Source organism: Callithrix jacchus, chromosome 11 (genome assembly GCF_049354715.1).
Source record: "Callithrix jacchus isolate 240 chromosome 11, calJac240_pri, whole genome shotgun sequence".
Classification (NCBI taxonomy): domain Eukaryota; kingdom Metazoa; phylum Chordata; class Mammalia; order Primates; family Cebidae; genus Callithrix; species Callithrix jacchus.
The window spans coordinates 107,399,833-107,417,805 of NC_133512.1; the positions used below are offsets into that span (position 1 = coordinate 107,399,833).

Below are 17,973 nucleotides of genomic sequence, written 5' to 3' on the forward strand. Positions count from 1 at the left end.
GCGTAGGGCTGGAGCCCCAGAGTCTGGCAGTAACTGGCACTCAAGAAATATTTGTTGAATGGAAACCAGCAGGAAAATTGTAACAAGTCATACTTTACATGCAAATTTTCAGGAATATTTTCAGGAAAATATCTAATGTGTGAACATCTAATCTGCATTTCCATGTCCTGACAGATGGCCCATATTAACAGAGCTCTGATTATAGTAAAAAAAGAAAAAAATTTAAAAAATAAAAGAAGGAAAGAAAGGAAAGAAAAAAAGAAAACCCACCAATATTCATTGAGTGGGTGTGCCAAGCAGCGTTATTGTGACTACCAAAATGTACATTTTAAAAAGACAGCTATAGATGCTCCCATTTTTCAGAGACTGTTACCACCAGCTGTTACATACAGAAAGAAAATCACCTTGGGGGCTTGCCTGGCTTAGGAGAGCTTTGGCTCCTGCTTTTTTTCTTAGAAGAGGGATCTGAGCCCATGAGAGTCTAAGGTTGTCTTAAGGTGGAACCAGGGACCACCTGCATCAGAATCATTGGAAACATTTATTTAAAATGTGGTTCAGGTGGTGGAGGTTGCTGTGAGCCAGAATTGTATCGCTGCACTCCAGCGTGGACAATAGAGTGAAACTCAAAAAAAAAATCTCAAAAAAATAAAAACAAAATAAAACAAAATGCAGGTTCCTGGGCCCCAACCCAGACTTATGGAATCAGAACCCCTGAGGTCAGGACTGTGGAACATGCATTCTAAGCAGTCTTCCCATATGGTTTTATGCACATGAAACTTTGAAAAATTTGACCTGCTATAATCTGTTTGTTTGTCCGAGGGGTCTCAGTGCCTTGCAACATTCTCTGTACAGCCCCATAATTACATGAGGTCCTTTGCGTGTGTGTGTGTGTGTGTGTGTGTGTGTGTGTGTCCAAGTTTTGCTCTTATTGCCCAGGTTGGAGTGCAATGGTGTGCTCTTTGCTCACTGCAACCTCTGCCTCCCGAGTTCAAGCAATTCTCCTGCCTCAGCCTCCCAAGTAGCTGGGATTACAGCCACCACACACAGCTAATTTTGTATTTTTAGTAGAGATGTGGTTTCACTATGTTGGTCAGGCTGGTCTCGAACTCCTGACCTCAGGTGATCCACGGACCTCAGCCTCCCAAAGTGCTGGGATTATAGACATGAGCCACCTCACCCGGCCTAATATGTGGTCCTCTGGGAGGAGAAGCCCTGCTCCCAGGCTCGGGGATTGAAGGAGGCCAGGGTTTGGTAAGACAACACCCTCCATGAGGTCATGGCCAGGTAAGGCAGTGCCAGAGGTAAACGGTGCATGCATGACGGCCTTTGAATGGAAACACTTGCTGTGTCCTCCTGGCAGATCAACATAACTGGATGTGACTATGGTTACAGCTGGTGGGACAAACTCCTATGGCCCCCTGCTTCTCTAAGTGACACCACACATTCTAGACCTGATTATCTGCTGCCTTCTATTGCCTGCAGGCCTGTGGTTGGAAGGGAGACACTTTCATAGTCAATTAAATTCCTGCAAGGTGAGGGTCATAATTTCTGTCTCTTAGAGCTTCTGCCCCATATCCTAGCCTCTGCCATATCTGCTACACTGCTGGGCACTCTTTAGATGCTTCGAGTCCTTAATTTGATGTGCTTTCTGGTTTACTGAGACCAGACTGCTGAGCTTCCCTCTAATGCCTTCCTGGTATAGCATGCTAAGCTTCCTTTGAGACGTCACCTTCCCACATTTTCAGTCATGTGACTTGAACATGATTGACTTAGGGGTGGAGTCTGATTGGTGTAACCCTATCAAGGCTCCCATTCCCTTTGCTGCAAGAGTTGGTTCTAGAATGGGCGTATTCCCGTCAGAGTGACCCTCATGACTCTGGCTGGGAAATTTAAGCCGCAGACCCTCTCTTCTCCATTGGTTACCAGCAAGGAAGTGTGCAGTCCCAGACACTCTTGACAGGCTTCTTGGGGCTTTGAACAGAGAGCATGATGGAGGATGGGGCCAATATAAGAAAGAACAGCCAAGAACTGGGGACACAGAAACGGGCCTGTGCACCAGTTTGAGACCTAGACAAAGATTTGCCTGGAGACATGTCTATTCCTGAGCTGCTCAATTAAGTGTACTCGAAATACACGTTTATGAGTCTTTTTGCTTGTTTTTATTTTGCTTAAATCAGTTGGGTTGGGGTTCCGTTATCTGCAACTGAGTGCATCGTAATAGACTGCCTTCCTCCAGCTGCTTTCACTTCTTTTGCATTAATGCAGCCCAGTCACCTTTGGTTCCTCCCTCTCCCCTTTCCTCAATTCAAGAACAAATAGACACACCACTATGTATAAAACAGAATAAGATGGGTAGCAGGGTTATTTGGATTCATGGCTTGTTGAGATTCCATGCCCAAAGAATATTGATTAATGAATCAATGTCAATCTGGAGGGAAGTCCTGTCCTGTTCAACATTTTAATCAATGACTTGGATGAAATAGGAGACATGCTTAGTAAGTCTCAGATGACACGAGGCTGGAGGAATTGCTAATATAACAGATGGCGGAATCAAGATTCAAAATTATTTTGACTGACTTGAACAGTAATAAGGATAAATAAAAACTCTTGTGTCTAGGCCCAGTAAATCAATTGTATAAGCAGCGTCTGGAAGGGCCCATAGCTACTTAGAACCTGAAGTTGACCATAAGCTCATGTTGAGTCTAAAGTTGAGACAATTAATTAGTAACACAGTGAACGCAGTTTTCAAATATTTAAAAACTGCTGTGAAGAAGAGACACTAATTTTGCCTTTACTTTCCCAGTAGGATAAAGAACCAGAATTTCCTGGGAAACAGTCTTTGGTTAATTGAAACTTTTTTTGATGGTTCCAGTAACAGAATAGACTACCTTCAAAAACTGTGAATGTAATAGCAATTATACCAGAATATAATAGCAAGGATTCCATTGTGGTGGTTTTCCTTTGAGAGCACAGATTTTAAAAATGAATCTCTTTAACAGCTCATGAGTCAGTTATACACATACAAGCATCCAGAGGAAAAAGTGAGGTGATAAAGTAGCCTTGCTCAGCACCCTCGTTATATCCACTACAAGTGACCAAGGGGGCCTCATCTAGAAGAAAGGCCCAGAATTTGGCCTGGGCACTGATGGGCCCCATCTTCCCTTATTCCACTTGTGAGCCTCCTCCTCAGCTCCTGGTCTTCAGTTTGGCTCCAGCTTGGCCTGTCCTTTTGTCCCCTCCTGCCTTCCAGCTTGGCTCTCTATTTTTTTTTTTTTTTTTTTTTCCTGAGACAGAGTCTTGCTCTGTTGCCAGGCTGGAGTGCAGTGGCGCAGTCTCAGCTCACTGCAACCTCTGCCTCCCGGTTCAAGTGATCATTCCGCCTCAGCCTCCCGAGTAGCTGGGACTAGAGGCATGTGCCACCACACCGGGCTAATTTTTGTATTTTTAGTAGAGATGGGGTTTCACCATGTTGGCCAGGATGGTCTCAATCTCTTGACCCTGTGATCTGTCCGCCTTGGCCTCCCAAAGTGCTGGGATTACAGGGTGTGAGCCACCGCGCCTGGCCTCCAGTGTGGCTCTTTTTTCTGGCTCACACCTGCCTCCCTCTGTGTAGCAGCTCCAAGTCAGAAATCAGGAAGCCATAACTCTCTCCCAATCCCTGCCCTTTGGGCCTGACTGGACCTCTGTAGCTTCCTCCAGCCAGACCTGGCTTCACGGTCTACCCCAGACAGTGAAGGTGCAGACACAATGTGTCTTTCTGTTGTGGTGGTTGTTCTCAACATTCCATTTCACTTGCTAACCCGGAGAGCAGGAGAAGCTGAACAATGACCCTATTTCATCTTCTAAGCTTAGAATGTGATATTAGCGAGTTATTAAAAATAAGTTTCGCTTCCACAAACACAAAATCAATTGTCCTATGGATATCCCATGGACAACTAGACCCAATTTGTACTCACATGTTTCTCCTTAAAAAGGTCCACTTCTCTCAGAAGCTTCTCTTGGCAGTCGGGGTGGGTGGCCAGTAGGTAGGTGGCAAAAGAAAGTGTGTTGGTGACGATTTCATAGCCAGCGATGAGGAATATGAAGGCCTGGCCCACAATCTCATCCACCGTCAAAGGCCTGGCCAAGGCTCTGGGCTGGTGTTGCCGGGAAGGGTTCGGCTTGCACTCGATAAAGGAGAAGACGTCTCTGACAATGTCAAAGTCTTGCACGTCCACGGGACTTGCAGAATGTCGGGCATCCAGGACCATTTGGAGGAAGTCTCTCCGCCTCTAAGGGACACAAGCAGAAAAATGCACATTTTGGCCTTGCAGTCAGTCATTAACAGTGAGGCTTCTTGGAGAACAAAGGAGGAAGGTGTAGCTTTTGAAATGCTCAGTATGTACCAAGGTTCCTCGCTGCTGAGTTATCTGGGATGGTGAGAACCTGGAAGCCACCTGAATGTCCCTCAGTATAGTACTCGTCAGGCAGATTCTGGGGCAGTGAAGAGCAGTGTAGGATGCTGCCCTGAGCAAGGCAGAGGCCATTCTATCCAGGCTGATTTGAAAGTCATTGAGCCGCTTTGTTAAGTAAAACAAAGCAACACTTTGGGAGGCTGAGGAGAGGATCACAAGTCAGGAGTTCAAGACCAGCCTGGCCAACATAGTGAAACCCTGTCTCTAATAAAAATACACACACACAAAATTAGCCAGGAGTGTTGGCGCATGCCTGTAGTCCTAGCTACCTGGGAGGCTGAGGCAGGAGAATCACTTGAACCCAGAAGGTAGAGGCTGCAGCGAGCTATCGCGCCACTGCACTCCAGCCTGGGTGACATAGCAAGACTCTGTCTTAAAATAAAAATAAAATAAGAACCAAAGCAGGTCATGGAACAGTATGCACAGTGGCTCTCATTTCTGCAAAAACAGCAAATGTACTATATATATGATCATGTATATCTGTCTATGCATAGAGAATTTTTAGCAACGTCCCCACCCAACGGGTTCACAATGAGCTGGAGGAGGTGGGAACACCAGGAGGGGGGCTTTTATATTTTACTTTATACATTTTTGTACTGTTGGTTGGTGGTTCATTTTCGAACAATAAAACAATGAAAACATCATATAGATTGAAAACCAAGCACGTGCTATACTGCTCACTTACATGCAACATAGGGCTTGGATGGGCAGCCACAAGTTTTCCTCACATGGTAGAAAGTTAATAAAGGTGGGGGCGAGGGGAGGGAACTAGCCTGCTGACACCTGTCTTCAGTCTCTAGGCTTTGTCTTCATATCAGATCTTCACATTGCTTCCCTCTTTTTCTGCATAATCCCCTGCCCCCATTTAAGTAGAGCTTTCTTCCCCCACCCTCTTTATCAGTCATTTGCATATCTTTATATTTTCACTATTACTAATTGTAACAATAGGAGTGTTTCTAAACTTCTTCTGTGTTAACAGAGCATATTCCTAGAATATCCTTCTTTGAAATGCTCTTTGATGTCATGCAGGACAACAGGCACATTTCTGTTTTCTAAAGTTTATGGGACTAAAATGGCAAAAGGAGAGTATCAGAACCACCAACAGGAAAATCTTAGAATTTCATTCACAGTATTGTGCTAGTGGCAGCATTTTCTCAATTCATTGGCTTCTGAATTTCAATTGCATTCATAATCTATGCCACACACCTGAGCGTCTGATTCCATCTTTTAAGACTTGTCGTTTCACATGTGGTTGCTTTTTCTCCTCCTGGGCGGGACCCCACCCTCAACACCATGCCTAGTTTTGTGCTGAGCACATATGAGGTGTGCAATCCATGACTCAACAGATAAAAACGTAATGCAGTATGTGCATTGGAGGAAGGGTGTGTTGAGTTTGATGACAGACGCATGCTATTTGAGCGGGAGTCTTGGATGCTGGCACCTTTGCAGCTCTACTGCACCCGAGCCTTGTGATTTTGGATGGTGCCTACTGGGATCCTAGCAGTGCTCAAGGTGAAGGCTATGGGTACCACAGACCTTGATGCTAAGGAAGCAAGTCCTCAGCTTCCCATCAGCCTGCTGGGTTGTCATAGCTGAGAAAATGGTGAAGGGTTGGGGGTAGTTGCTGGCCTCATTCCACCCAGGCCCTGCTCATTCTGACGTTCAAATGGCATTCTCAAGGGTTGGCTTTCCCCAGTTTTCATCCTGCTGCTTGGTCAACATCTGGATGGCTGGTGTGGTCCCACTGCTGGCCCTGCTCCCATGGAGCAGAGCTGGGGCAGAGTTGGGCAAGATGGCACACAGGGCAAATGAGCATCCTCTGCTCCCTCAGTTCTGGGACAGCAGCACAGGACCCCAGAGCATGCCCAGACCTCTCAGCCAGTCCCTCTGAAACTCCTCAGGGTGTGATACCGTTCTGGTCCCTGAGGCTTGGCTGTGGCTTTGCTGAGGTGGTATAGGGGTAATGATGGGAAGGAGGGCACAGCCACCTCTACACCAGGTATTTTTTTTTGAAACAGAGTCTTGCTGTGTTTCCAGGCCAGAGTGCAGTGGTGCGATCTCAGCTCACTGCAACCTCCGCCTCCTAGGTTCAAACAATTCTCCTGCCTCAGCCTCCCAAGTAGCTGAGATTACAGGCATAAGCCATCATACCTGACTAATTTTTGTACTTTTAGTAGAGATGGGGTTTCTCCATGTTGGTCAGACTGGTCTCAAATTTCTGACTTAGTGATCCACCTGCCTCAGCCTCCCAAAGCGCTGGGATTACAGGCGTGAGCCACTGCACCTGGCTTACACCAGGCATTTTTCTATTGGCAAAACAGCAGCCAGCATCCTTTCCTTTTATTCCAGCCCAGACAGGCTGCTAAAGGGCTGTCAGAGTCTTGCAGAAATCTGTCTTAACTTCCAACTACAGAGGCCAGAGGAAAGGCCACTCTCTAGGGCCTGTGCGCTGGAGAGGAACATTAGTGTGGATGGGTTTCTTTTATTCACACTGCATCAGAGAGGCTATCTGAACACTGCCCACTGAGGACTGAAATGGTGCTGGTTTATGGTCCTATCCAAGAAAAATACGCACCCTGATAGATGTAGGTGTCTAATCCACCCATCGGCTAGAGCTTAGGAAAATATTTACCTTTTAACATCTGTGCCGCATTTTCACTGCGCAAACACACATCTGCTTGATGGAATGTATACAGACTTTAGATGGTTTTAAAGCAAGTTTTCTTAGTAACCATATAGCTCTGTCTTGACATGGCTGTCCTGGATTTGTGGTTGGGAGGTTTTTCTCAGATCAACTCATTATTTGAAACAAATAGCACTAGAGTTTATAAAAGGAAAAGCTCTAGGCAATCCCAGTAATTGGATCTTTAATAACCTCTCACCTCTTAGTAAGTCATTCAGTGCAACAGTTTTAAAATTTTTAGCCTGATTCCACAGCAAGGCTAGGGAAGTGTGTGTGTGTGTGTGTGTGTGTGTGTGAGAGAGAGAGAGAGAGAGAGAGAGAGAGAGAGAGAGAATGCTCTCAAAGGGTGGCCCTTCGCAGCAATGCTGAGGGTTGAAAATGGTTCTTATTTTACTTTATTTTTTTTTGAGAAGCAGTGTCGCTCTTGTTGCCAAGGCTGGAGTGCAATGGCACGATCTCTGTTCACTGAAACCTCCGCCTCCCAGGTTCAAGTGATTCCTCTGCCTCAGCCTTTCAAGTAGCTGAGATTATAGGCATGCACCACCACACCAGGCTAATTTTATATTTTTAGTAGAGATGGGGTTTCTCCATGTTTGTCAGGTTGGTCTCGAACTCCTGACCTCAGGTGATCCACCCGCCTCAGCCTCCCAAAGTGCTAGGATTATGGGTGTGAGCCACCATGCCCAGCCAAAAATGGTTCTTTCTTTATCCCTCCTCCTCCTGGCTGCATCCTCAGTCTGCTGAGAAGCATGAACCTGGATCAGAATGTTCTGTCCTTTTAGGCCTCAGAGCTGGGCAGCGATACCAGTCAGCTGCCTTCATCCCACACCTCCAAGGGTATGTGAGTTGAGTTCACAGTGGTGTGAGCCGAGGGGCTGTGAGCTTGTGTATACCTTCCGGTGCCTTCTGGATCTAGACACATTTGCTGCACAGTTCTCAGGGTGCAAAGCTGCACAGGACACGGTCGCTGCCCAAGGCAGCTCAGTGTATCAAGCCACTAATTGACCCCTGATTTCGTTCCAGGCCAATGCCTTAACAATTGGACCTCGCCAATTCCTCTGAGCCACCCACCCAGTCTTTGAAATAACCCTTTTAAACTTGCATCTTGCGCGAGTCAGCCAAGGAAAAGCCATTTCAGCCCTGTTTTTCCTTTTTAGTAACTTTCTTTAATGCCAGAAGGCCCTTAAAGCACAGATTTACACATGCATACGCACATCCAGTATTGAAATGACCTTTCTTCCCACAAAAAACTCCTCTATTTTTAGCCAGGTCAATCAACAAATATTTACTCGTTTCCTACTATGTGCCAAGCAACGTGCAGATCCGCAAGGAGGAAAGAACATGCTGGGTCTCACATGAATCGTGCTAAGGAGTCCAGTGGGCCCTCAACCACGAATTTTGTAGCAACATCCTCAGTGCTGAGTGGGAGTGCGGGGTTGACTGACAGCTGCCGACCTGTCTAATAAGCATGCTGTTCATGCTGGAAAACTCCATCTTGCTGGGTTTTCAATATAAAGAATATGCTCATGAAAATTGCATGTGGGCACATTCACCTAGAAAATTCTTCTGGGCTGCTCTCACCTGTGCTTGGGGTGATGCTGGCACTAGAGAGTGAGTTTTGGGGGTGGCTTTAATTCTACCTGTCCGTGTCAGAGGACGTACACATTGCTCTAGGCTTCTCCTCTCTGCTCCCACCCTCCCTGTCTTGTCTGACCTTCCCCAACCTTCCTCTGTTCTCTCCACTGTCCCTGGAAGCCGTAAGTGGTGGACTGCTGAAGGACAGCATGGCGTGATGTGCGGGGTTGGGAGGGAAGAGGAAGAACAGAGACAGTGATGCCGGAGTCGGCTCCATTCCATTTCAAGGCTGTGTCCTATTAAAATACGTTACCTCTTCGGCAGCTTGCTGGTCCCGCAAGGCAATCACATTCCTAATGAGTTTGTTAAAAAAGCCATTCAGTTCATCTCGGTTCTTATTGGGCAAAATCCGGGCCAGTGGGACCATTATGGATGGAAATGATACTTGAAAGAGAAAAACAAAAGTGGCATTGAGAAGGGGGTGATAATAAACCAGGGCCATTAGACGCCTGTTCCCAGGAAGCAAACACAGGCCTGGAATCGGAGTTTGGAGGTCTGCCCTCCCCGCCGCACTGCTGCTTCTAAGAGCAGGGGTGATGTCTAGCTCCCTTTTGGTGCTCCTCACCATTCCTGGCACATAGTAAGCACTCAATAAACATCTGTGCAATTAATCGAGTCTGCACTTCCATCTGGCCCTCTAGAGGTCAAGCTCATCCTTATAAATTAATGTTTCAGGTCCTGGGGATGAGAACCCAAGGTCTTTGTACTTCATCAGGAGAGAAAGGATTACAGGATGTTTCAAGCCTTAGCAAATGGTAGAAGCTGATTTACTTTTTACTAACTTTCTGGTCATTTGAATCTTTTTCCTCTGGATAATTGGCCCCAGTGACCTCCTGAATTGCTCCCAGGAGCCTCTGCTATGGGTGCCTCCCTTGCCAGGCCCCAGGTACAACATGGGCCCTTGCTGCCATGTGTTGGGGACTGGGCTGCCAGCATCAGGGACCCTTCACCTCCCCTGGAGAGAGGCGCTGGCTGGGTTGACCTTCTTGGTTTCCATGGTGGGTGCACCCTGCTTTGGGCTCTACAGGAACTGGGGTGGGGAGAACAGCTCCAGACACATGTGCTCTCAGAATGCACGGGCCCATTTTCAAGAGCCAAAGCTCGAACCAACACGACATGCAGCAGGAGGGCCCTGCAGAGGCAGAGAGGAGGAGTAGAAAGGATGGCACAACTGAGCCACCTGCCCCACGGGCCTGGGCCGTGGTCGAGGCACAAGGGGCAGACGCAGCCTGGGCAGCCTCCAGGAGTGGCAGAAAGGGTGAAGGGAGAGACTGCTAGACACTCAGTGGCTCTGCCCATGATTTCAGGGCAGAGCTGGTAGGGGCAACAGGGGCTCCCATGGACATTGGCTCAGAAATGGGAATGAAACTGGTCAAGGAATGAATGGAATTTGCCAGCCCAGCAGAATGGCTAGAATCATGGCAATAATCAGTAACAATCATAACAACACGTCAATGCTCCCATAAAAGCAAGAAGATACTAGAATTGGCCAGAGGCCAAAACCTCACATCTACAATTAAAATAAAATGAAGAGACTGGTCCCCGTAGCAATGGGTAGCCAACAACTCAACCACCACACAGGATTTCTATGTGTTGGGCTTCAAGTGGAGAGGTCTTTTGGAGAGGATTTTGGTGAAGGAAAGAAATATGCCCTAGGAAATGAAAGGCTTTGGGTTCCAGTCTCAGCTCAGCCTTTCTTGGTCTGTTTTGTCACCTGAGAAATGGGGACAAGAATATTTTTCTCATGGGGTGATTACCGGGACTAAGCGAGGCAATGCATACCCAGTGCCTAATATGGTATGTCCCTACTGTTCTGACCATGGCGGTGGGGCCACTTATTGCCAATGCCAGGGTTACGTACGGCATTGACAAGAGGAAACTGGTGGCTCCATAAGACAAAGCCTCTGCAGGGGAACACCCCAAGTCCCTTTCCCAGTGGCAGGCGCAGAGCCCCAAAAGCCGCCCTAGGTGTCATGGGGTCTGCCCAATTTACTAGGGTCATTGTACCTCCCTGGGCTGTAGCTGCACTTACAGAGTAAAACCAGGATAGGTCTAGGGATGCAGAATTCGAAGAAACGCTTGCAGTGTTTCACAAAGGGATCCTCAGGGGCCTGCTGGGAGTCCACCGGGGTGCCGAAGGCGACACTGGCAACCACATCTGTGGTGTAACGGCAGTAGCACCTACGGCAGATGGGAACACAGGGATTTGAAAGGACTCTAGCAGGGGCTACTTGCAATGTCCCCTCCAGAGGATCTGCCTACACTGGCTCGCCTCACCCTGCAGATGTGCCCAGCAGAGGAGCTTCTGCAGATCTGTGGTGAGGTGGAGGGAGAGGGGACACTCTGAGCAGCGACAGCAGAGCGCAGAAGAAGACACAAAGACCTGGCTGCCAGTTCGTCTAAACAAAGACCCGGGAGAGGAGGAGGGCACTGCCTCTTCCACCTTCGGGCTTCAGGCAGCTGTGGCCAACCAGAACACAGCCAAGTACTGAGAAGGACACTTTACATTTTCCTCTCTGGGAAGGAGAGCAGACAGGTGATCCAATGCCTATATGCTTTACCCAAAGCTCTGCACGGTCCAGCTCAGGCCAGAATCTAATGATTAATTGATAGACATCAAATTGTCATTCATGGATTAACAACCTAATTATCTAGTTTTATTAACTTTGTCTCCCTCTTCCTCTTAATGATTTTATAGTTTTCTTAACAGCAACAAACAAAAAGCAAGGGCTCTTCACAGTCAAATAAATACAGGACAAACTTTAAGGCAGGCTTCATGAACATCGTATATTATTACAGAAAACACACACCGCACTTTAGAAATAAACAGAAGGAAACGTGTCTGCCAGGAGCTCCAGAAAATGTAACCTCTTAGGCTATAGGAAACCTGTCCCCCAAAAGGCCATTTTAAACTCGAATTATTCCTTTCTGTTATCTTATAGAAGTCATTAGATTCAATTCTTTTCCAAAAAGCTAAAAACTGGGTTATTAATATCTTTTTATAATTAAAAGGCCTATTTTTGTTCTCAATGTAGGCACACACTTAACTCCTCTTGTACATAAGCTCTATAACCACTAAGTTATCATGAAGGAATACATGACATTTCCAGATGACTTTTTCAATTCTGAATGCTTTTATTGAAAACATTTCTACAACTGATTGCACATTTCCCTGCTAGAGTGAAAAGAAGAATGAGACTACTGACTGACTTCATCTGATCTTGATGGTTGAAGATTTAAGGGTCTTAAGGGCTATTTACTTTACTTTTATAGCTGATGAGGCCACCTTATTTTTAGCCAACTCACACATCCTAAAATAATCAGAGAAAATGTGGATGAAAAGACTGTGTAAACTGGTGCAATACCAGTGTTGGTGATGATTATGTTATTATTTTATTAGCAATGATAATAATGAGTCCATTTCTGGCTGATTCACCATCCCACTTTATTTTTTATCTGCTGTAAGCCATGATTTGGCATAAAATGACTAAAGCAAAAGGTGGCCAGTCTCTTGGCTTGCCTGGGCCACAATGGAAGAAGGAGAATTGTCTTGGGCCACACATAAAATACAGTAACATTAATGATAGCTGATGAGAAAAGGAAACTCACAAAAAAAAACTCACAATGTTTTAAGAAAGTTTACAAATTTGTGTTGGACTGCATTAATGCTGCCCTAGGCTGCTTGTGGCCCACAGGCTGTGGGTTGGACAAGCTTAAACTAAAGGTTTTTTTTTTTTTTTTTTTTTAAATAAAAACCTTTTAGTTATAAAATGATGAAAAGCCAGATAATCAGTTATTTAAATTTGGTGTCCACCATTAAGTCATGGCTTCTGGGCTGAGGTGCATGACAATTTTTCTTGACATGAAAATGCCAGAACCCTCTTTCGCCTGGGCCCTGTCCCTCCCAGGCCTGTCCTGCTTGTGTCTGGTTCTGTGGAGGTCAGAGGGTGGATCTATCCACAGATTCAACAGGCCGCACGTCCCCCGGCTCTGCTCACATTTCTTTCCCATGTCAAGTGGGTTTCTTTTCTTATTAGACAGTCCATCCATGCTTTTATGAGCTTCTAGCGTTTCCACAGTTTGCTAGTCCCAAGGTAATTGTCCAGCAATTATGGACAGTTACAAGAAGCAGCAATTCAAAAATGCGATTTCTCATCTGTAATGCAGCAGCCTTACCTCTGGATGTCGAATGCGTCCCCAGAATCTCCATAGCGTTTTAAATGAGCCAGGAGAAGGTCGCAGGCTTGGCTGATGAGGGGAGCCATCTGATAATGGATAACAAAGGTGTAATTAGGGCACCATGCCGGGAGTACACCTAAATTGGCTGCAGATGAAGAGGTTATATGTGGTGCTTTCTGGGAAAATGAACACTGTTTGGAAGATATTTTTCACAGGGCTAAGATTCAAGAGGAAGATCCTAAAATATTCGTAAAATATTCATATTCACAAAATACAATAGCTTTAAACATCTATTTTAGCTTAAGCATTTTTTATCTTTGGAAACAAAAAAGAAGAACAGATTTACAGTGAATACAGTGAAATAATTATGAAAATGATTATTAAGTGCTTAGACAAAACTGAGAATCAGTACTCAGTTTCATGACATTTGGTTAGCATTAGTGAGTAGAGCCCAATCCATGTGCACTGTCTCTGGAATTAAGCCAAGTCTACGCTTGTTTGTTCCAACTGTATTTTAGATCTTTCACTAGAATATTGAATCTCAGTATCCAAAGGAACCTAAGGTCATTCATTTCAACTTCTTATTTAACACAGAAATTATTTATAGAGCATTTCTGATGGATGGTTATTCATTTGTGCTTAAGCCACTGAGCTTTCAAATACGGGGAAACCCTTGAGTTCAAGATGCCGCCTATGCCCACACAGAGTAATTGTTGAGTTTCTTTTTTTTTTTAATAGGAAATTACTTTTATGATAAAAATTTTCTAACCTACACAGAGAGGTAGAATGGTATAATGAAGATTCACATAGATAGCACTCAGCTTCAACAAAAGGGTGGGTGGAATTCTTTGTGGAGCCTGCTGGGCACCCATGTGACCTTTTATTCTCTTTTGCATGATTAAAAGGCCAAGCTGAAAATATCGAGCAGAATTATTTTACTCGGTGCCCATTCTAGAATAGCATCATAGCTAAAGCAACGTGCTCTAATACATCGTTCTGAGCATTCCTCACAAAAGACATAAAATGTAACCTATGTTTAGATTTTGTGATTTTGACACGAGAATATTGAGTTCTTGAGGTCAGGGAGATTTTAGTCTGGTTTTTTTTTTTTTTTTTTTAATTTTTATAATTCCAGCACCTAGAACAGCATCTGGCACATAGTAATTATTTGTTAAGTGAATGGACAAATAATTGAACTGTACTGATTGTGTAATACCCACTCTTTCCTTTTAAAGTCTTGAGGCACTAGGAAAAGTTGTAAAATTAATCTGCTTGTAAGAAGGTATGTTATTGTACTGAGGCAAAATCTGACTTCACCTAACAATCTTTTGCTGGTTTAATCTCTCTTCTCTTCTTTGTGACAGTGTACCCAACACTCAGACCACAAGTGCCTATCCGCTCCCCATCTTCTTGTAGACAACTGTTCCCCATCTGTTCCACAGGGGCTTGCATATGCCTCTCCTGCCTTACTGGTCTCTTCTTTATCAGGGTCACTCCTAAAGGTGGCCTAAGTGGATCACACTATTTCAGGTATGGATGGTATATGGTAAATGAATCACTTCCTGAGATCTGTACCCTACACGTCAATCGCAACACCAGGTTTACACTGACTTTTTTGAGAAGACAGTGCAGGCAAATATTTGAGGTTCAGGTTAATGAAAACTGCATTTTTTTCCATGAATGATAACCATGTACAATTGCTATTTTGATTTTTTTAGGGATCATTCATCAGAAAGGCTTTAGTTGCTTCTCTGCTTTGTGTTCTGAGCAGAACAATCTCTTAACTTCTCTGGAACATTCTGATGGCTGGAGACATCTGGTAGAGTGGGCAGCTGGGCGGCTACTGGTGGGATGTTGGGAAGATATGCAATTTTATAGGACCCCTTCCCTCTGCAGCTTCCTCCGAGTCAGATCCACATGCTCTGGGTGTAAGGAAAGAATTGTGTCACCGGGGATCCAACTCCTCTGCTGAAGGAGTGGATCCTGTAGATTGAGGGTGAAGGGGTTCTGTAAATCAGAGCTGAATTGGCTCCATGAAGGCTGCCATGTGGAGGCCATAACCAAGGAAGGGACAGTGGCCTGGACAGCACTATGGACAGCTGAACAACAGCTCAAGGAGCAGAACGTTCAGAGCGTAACACACCCAAGTGGGGAGATGATAGAGAATCTGAGACCTATGAGTCCCCTGTGGCCAAGGCTCATGGAGGGAGGGCCACTTTGGGAAAATGGATTTGCTGTTCATAAAGCCACAGGGCTTAGAGTGCTGGGGTGTTTGAACACTGTGGGAGAACAAGAGATATACTCGCTCATTAAAATCCCGTCACCTGGCCCGGAGCGTGGCTCATGTCTGTAATCCCAGCACTTTGGGAAGCCAAGGCAGGTGGATCACTTGAGGTCAGGAGTTTGAAACCAGCCTGGCCAACAGAGAGAAACCCATCTCTACAAAAAATATAAAAATTAGCTGGGTGTGGTGGCAGGAGCCTGTAATCCCAGCTACTCAGGAGGCTAAGGCAGGAGAATCACCTGATCCTGGGAGGTAGAGGTTGCAGATTGCACCATTGTATTCCAGCCTGGGTGACAAAGACTCTGTCTCAAAAAAAAAAAAAATCCCGTCACCTGCAACACTGGCTATTCTTTCTTTGTTCTATGTGAAATTTAGTAAGTGTGCCTTCTAAGCCTTCCTTCGGTTCGTCGGTCTGTAGACAGGCCTGGGTGCTGCTGGTGTGGCCCTCCACTAGACAGCTATTTTAGGTAGCCACAGAATCATGCATCATCACTGTTTTTGGCTCTTGGCCTACCTGTACCTGAACCTAAGTAAATACTCAGCCAGGCACCACTTTACCAATGAGTCAGCTGGGGAAGACTGTCAAATGATTTGCAGAAAGAGAAATGTGATTTACCTCACCTACTTATCTAGAAGTCGACTCAAAAAAGAAAAATAAGTATGACTGTCTTGATTTATTCTTAGTATCTTTATGTTGATGCTTCATGACTACTGCATGCTTTTAAAAATTCTCACAAATCATTCACTTAATAATCCATCAGTACAAAAGGGCATATAAATGGGTCACTTAAAATGGCCTCTGGGCCCCAACTTCCAAGAAGTCTCAGGCTACCCTTAATGTTGGAGAAGTCAGTAGAGTTTAAGCCACATTTTTATGACTAATATGACTAGCTTTACCAGCTATCTTCCTTCAATTATCTTAATAAGTGCAGCAGTACAAGTGAACCCTAGTTTAACAAAATTCCTTTTGGATTTATTTCGGAGGAATAGTAGCATGATATATATATATATATATATATATATATATATAGACACACACTGTTTGAAAGAAAGTCTCTTTAGATATCAAGCTTGAAGCTTTCTTAACAGAACAAAAGAGATGCAACATAAAATGTGATTTACACACAACTCTTCAGAGCCATGCCCTGTGTATAAAGAAGGGTCCACTCATTCTGAATCCAAACATATTCCTGGACAGTGCAAAAGGGAGCTCAGGCCAGCTGCCCACCATCAGGTCTTTTACGTGCTTTTGACTAGAATCCTTTGTTGCTGCCTGGCGTGACTGTAATTTTCTGCTATACTCTGCCTGCTGTCTGTTGAACTGAATGGATAATGACATTTTTATTTGGGTTAATGTGATATGAGATGGGGCATGTAATATGAAAAATGTTTTAAAAAGCAATGCAGAGAAAATATTATAAGACAGCGGAGCATAATCTGTATGTTGGCCAATAGCCATCATTTCAGGTTTTCTTCTTTGCATTTTACACAGCAGTTATGGAATATTTACTTTTACATGAGTTGCATACAAACAAAAGCTCTCTTTGATGGGCTTGCATAATCTTTATACAATCCACAAACCCTGCAGTTCTCCTAGATTTCTGAACAAGCAGGCAAATGTGGCATGTGCACACACACACACACACAGATGAATACACAATGCTATTATCACTCAGATCTTACTAAGAGACTCATTTGCTTGTTACATTTCATCTTCCTCATGGGATAATGAATGATTTTTATTTTTGTTTTATTCCAAATTTTTCACAATGCACATGTATTACACTTATAATCAGATAAAATATTAATGTTATTAGGTTTTTAAAAAGTGATTTATTACAAAAAAGAAAAGAAAAGTGGCTTATGGGTATTCTTACAGACTGAATGTTTGGGTCACTTTGAAATTCATACATTGAAGCCCCAACTCCCAGTGGGGCTGTATTTGGAGATAGGGCTTCTACGAAGTAATTTAAGTTAAATAAAGTCACAAGGATGGGGCCCTGATCCAACAGCATTGGTGTCCTTATAAGAAGAGACACTAGAACACTTATGCTTATTCTCTCTCCCTCTCCCTCTATATCTCTCTCATGCACAAAGAACAGGTCTTATGAGCACACAGCAAGATGGTGGCTACCTACAAATCAGAAAATGAGGCCTCACTGGAAACCAACAACGCTGGTATCCAGCCTCCAAAACTGTGGGAAAATACATGTCTGGGCTGGGCACAGTGGCTCATGCCTGTGATCCCAGCACTTTGGGAGGCCAAGGCAGGCAGATCACTTGAGCTCAGGAGTTCAAGAGCAGCCTGGCCAACATGGTGAAACCCCATCTCTACTAAAAATACAAAAACCCCACCTGGTGGCAGGTGCCTGTAATCCTAGCTACTCAGGAGTCTGTGGCAGAAGAATTGCTTGAACCTGGGAGGTGGAGATTGCAGTGAGCCAAGATCATGCCACTGCACTCCAGCCTAGGCAACAGAGCAAGAGTGTCTTTAAAAAAAAAAATGTGGGTTGTTTAAGTCCCCCACTCAATGGTATTTGGTTGTGACAGCCCAAGCTGACTAACACAGGGCTAACAGTTCAGCAGCCAAACTAGGGGAGAAAGTTTCCCATTTTGTTCCTCTCACCTCTCACACTGGTTGTCCCTATTAGAGGTGATGCTGAGTGTGAGGCTGAGCAGCTCTCTGGTAACCAGTGGTAACCATTCAGGGGAAATCACCATCCCCAGCCTGGAAAGGA

The 17,973-nt window shown here is 44.9% G+C and overlaps 1 protein-coding gene across 6 annotated transcripts in view; it reads right to left on the reverse strand.

The window, feature by feature from the left end:
* Nucleotides 1-17,973, reverse strand: part of TBXAS1 (thromboxane A synthase 1) — a 185,324-nt gene that overhangs the window by 56,360 nt on the left and 110,991 nt on the right. For all 6 annotated transcript variants that reach the window (XR_013524216.1, XM_002751938.7, XM_035254599.3 and 3 more), the window contains 4 exons: nucleotides 12,949-13,037; nucleotides 10,805-10,953; nucleotides 9,026-9,156; nucleotides 3,957-4,271 (listed from right to left, as the gene is read on the reverse strand). Coding sequence is in view for 5 of the 6 variants with exons in the window: in XM_002751938.7 (XP_002751984.2) it covers nucleotides 3,957-4,271; nucleotides 9,026-9,156; nucleotides 10,805-10,953; nucleotides 12,949-13,037 (684 nt within the window). In the remaining variant the exon portion in view is untranslated. The remainder of the gene's footprint in view (nucleotides 1-3,956; nucleotides 4,272-9,025; nucleotides 9,157-10,804; nucleotides 10,954-12,948; nucleotides 13,038-17,973) is intronic.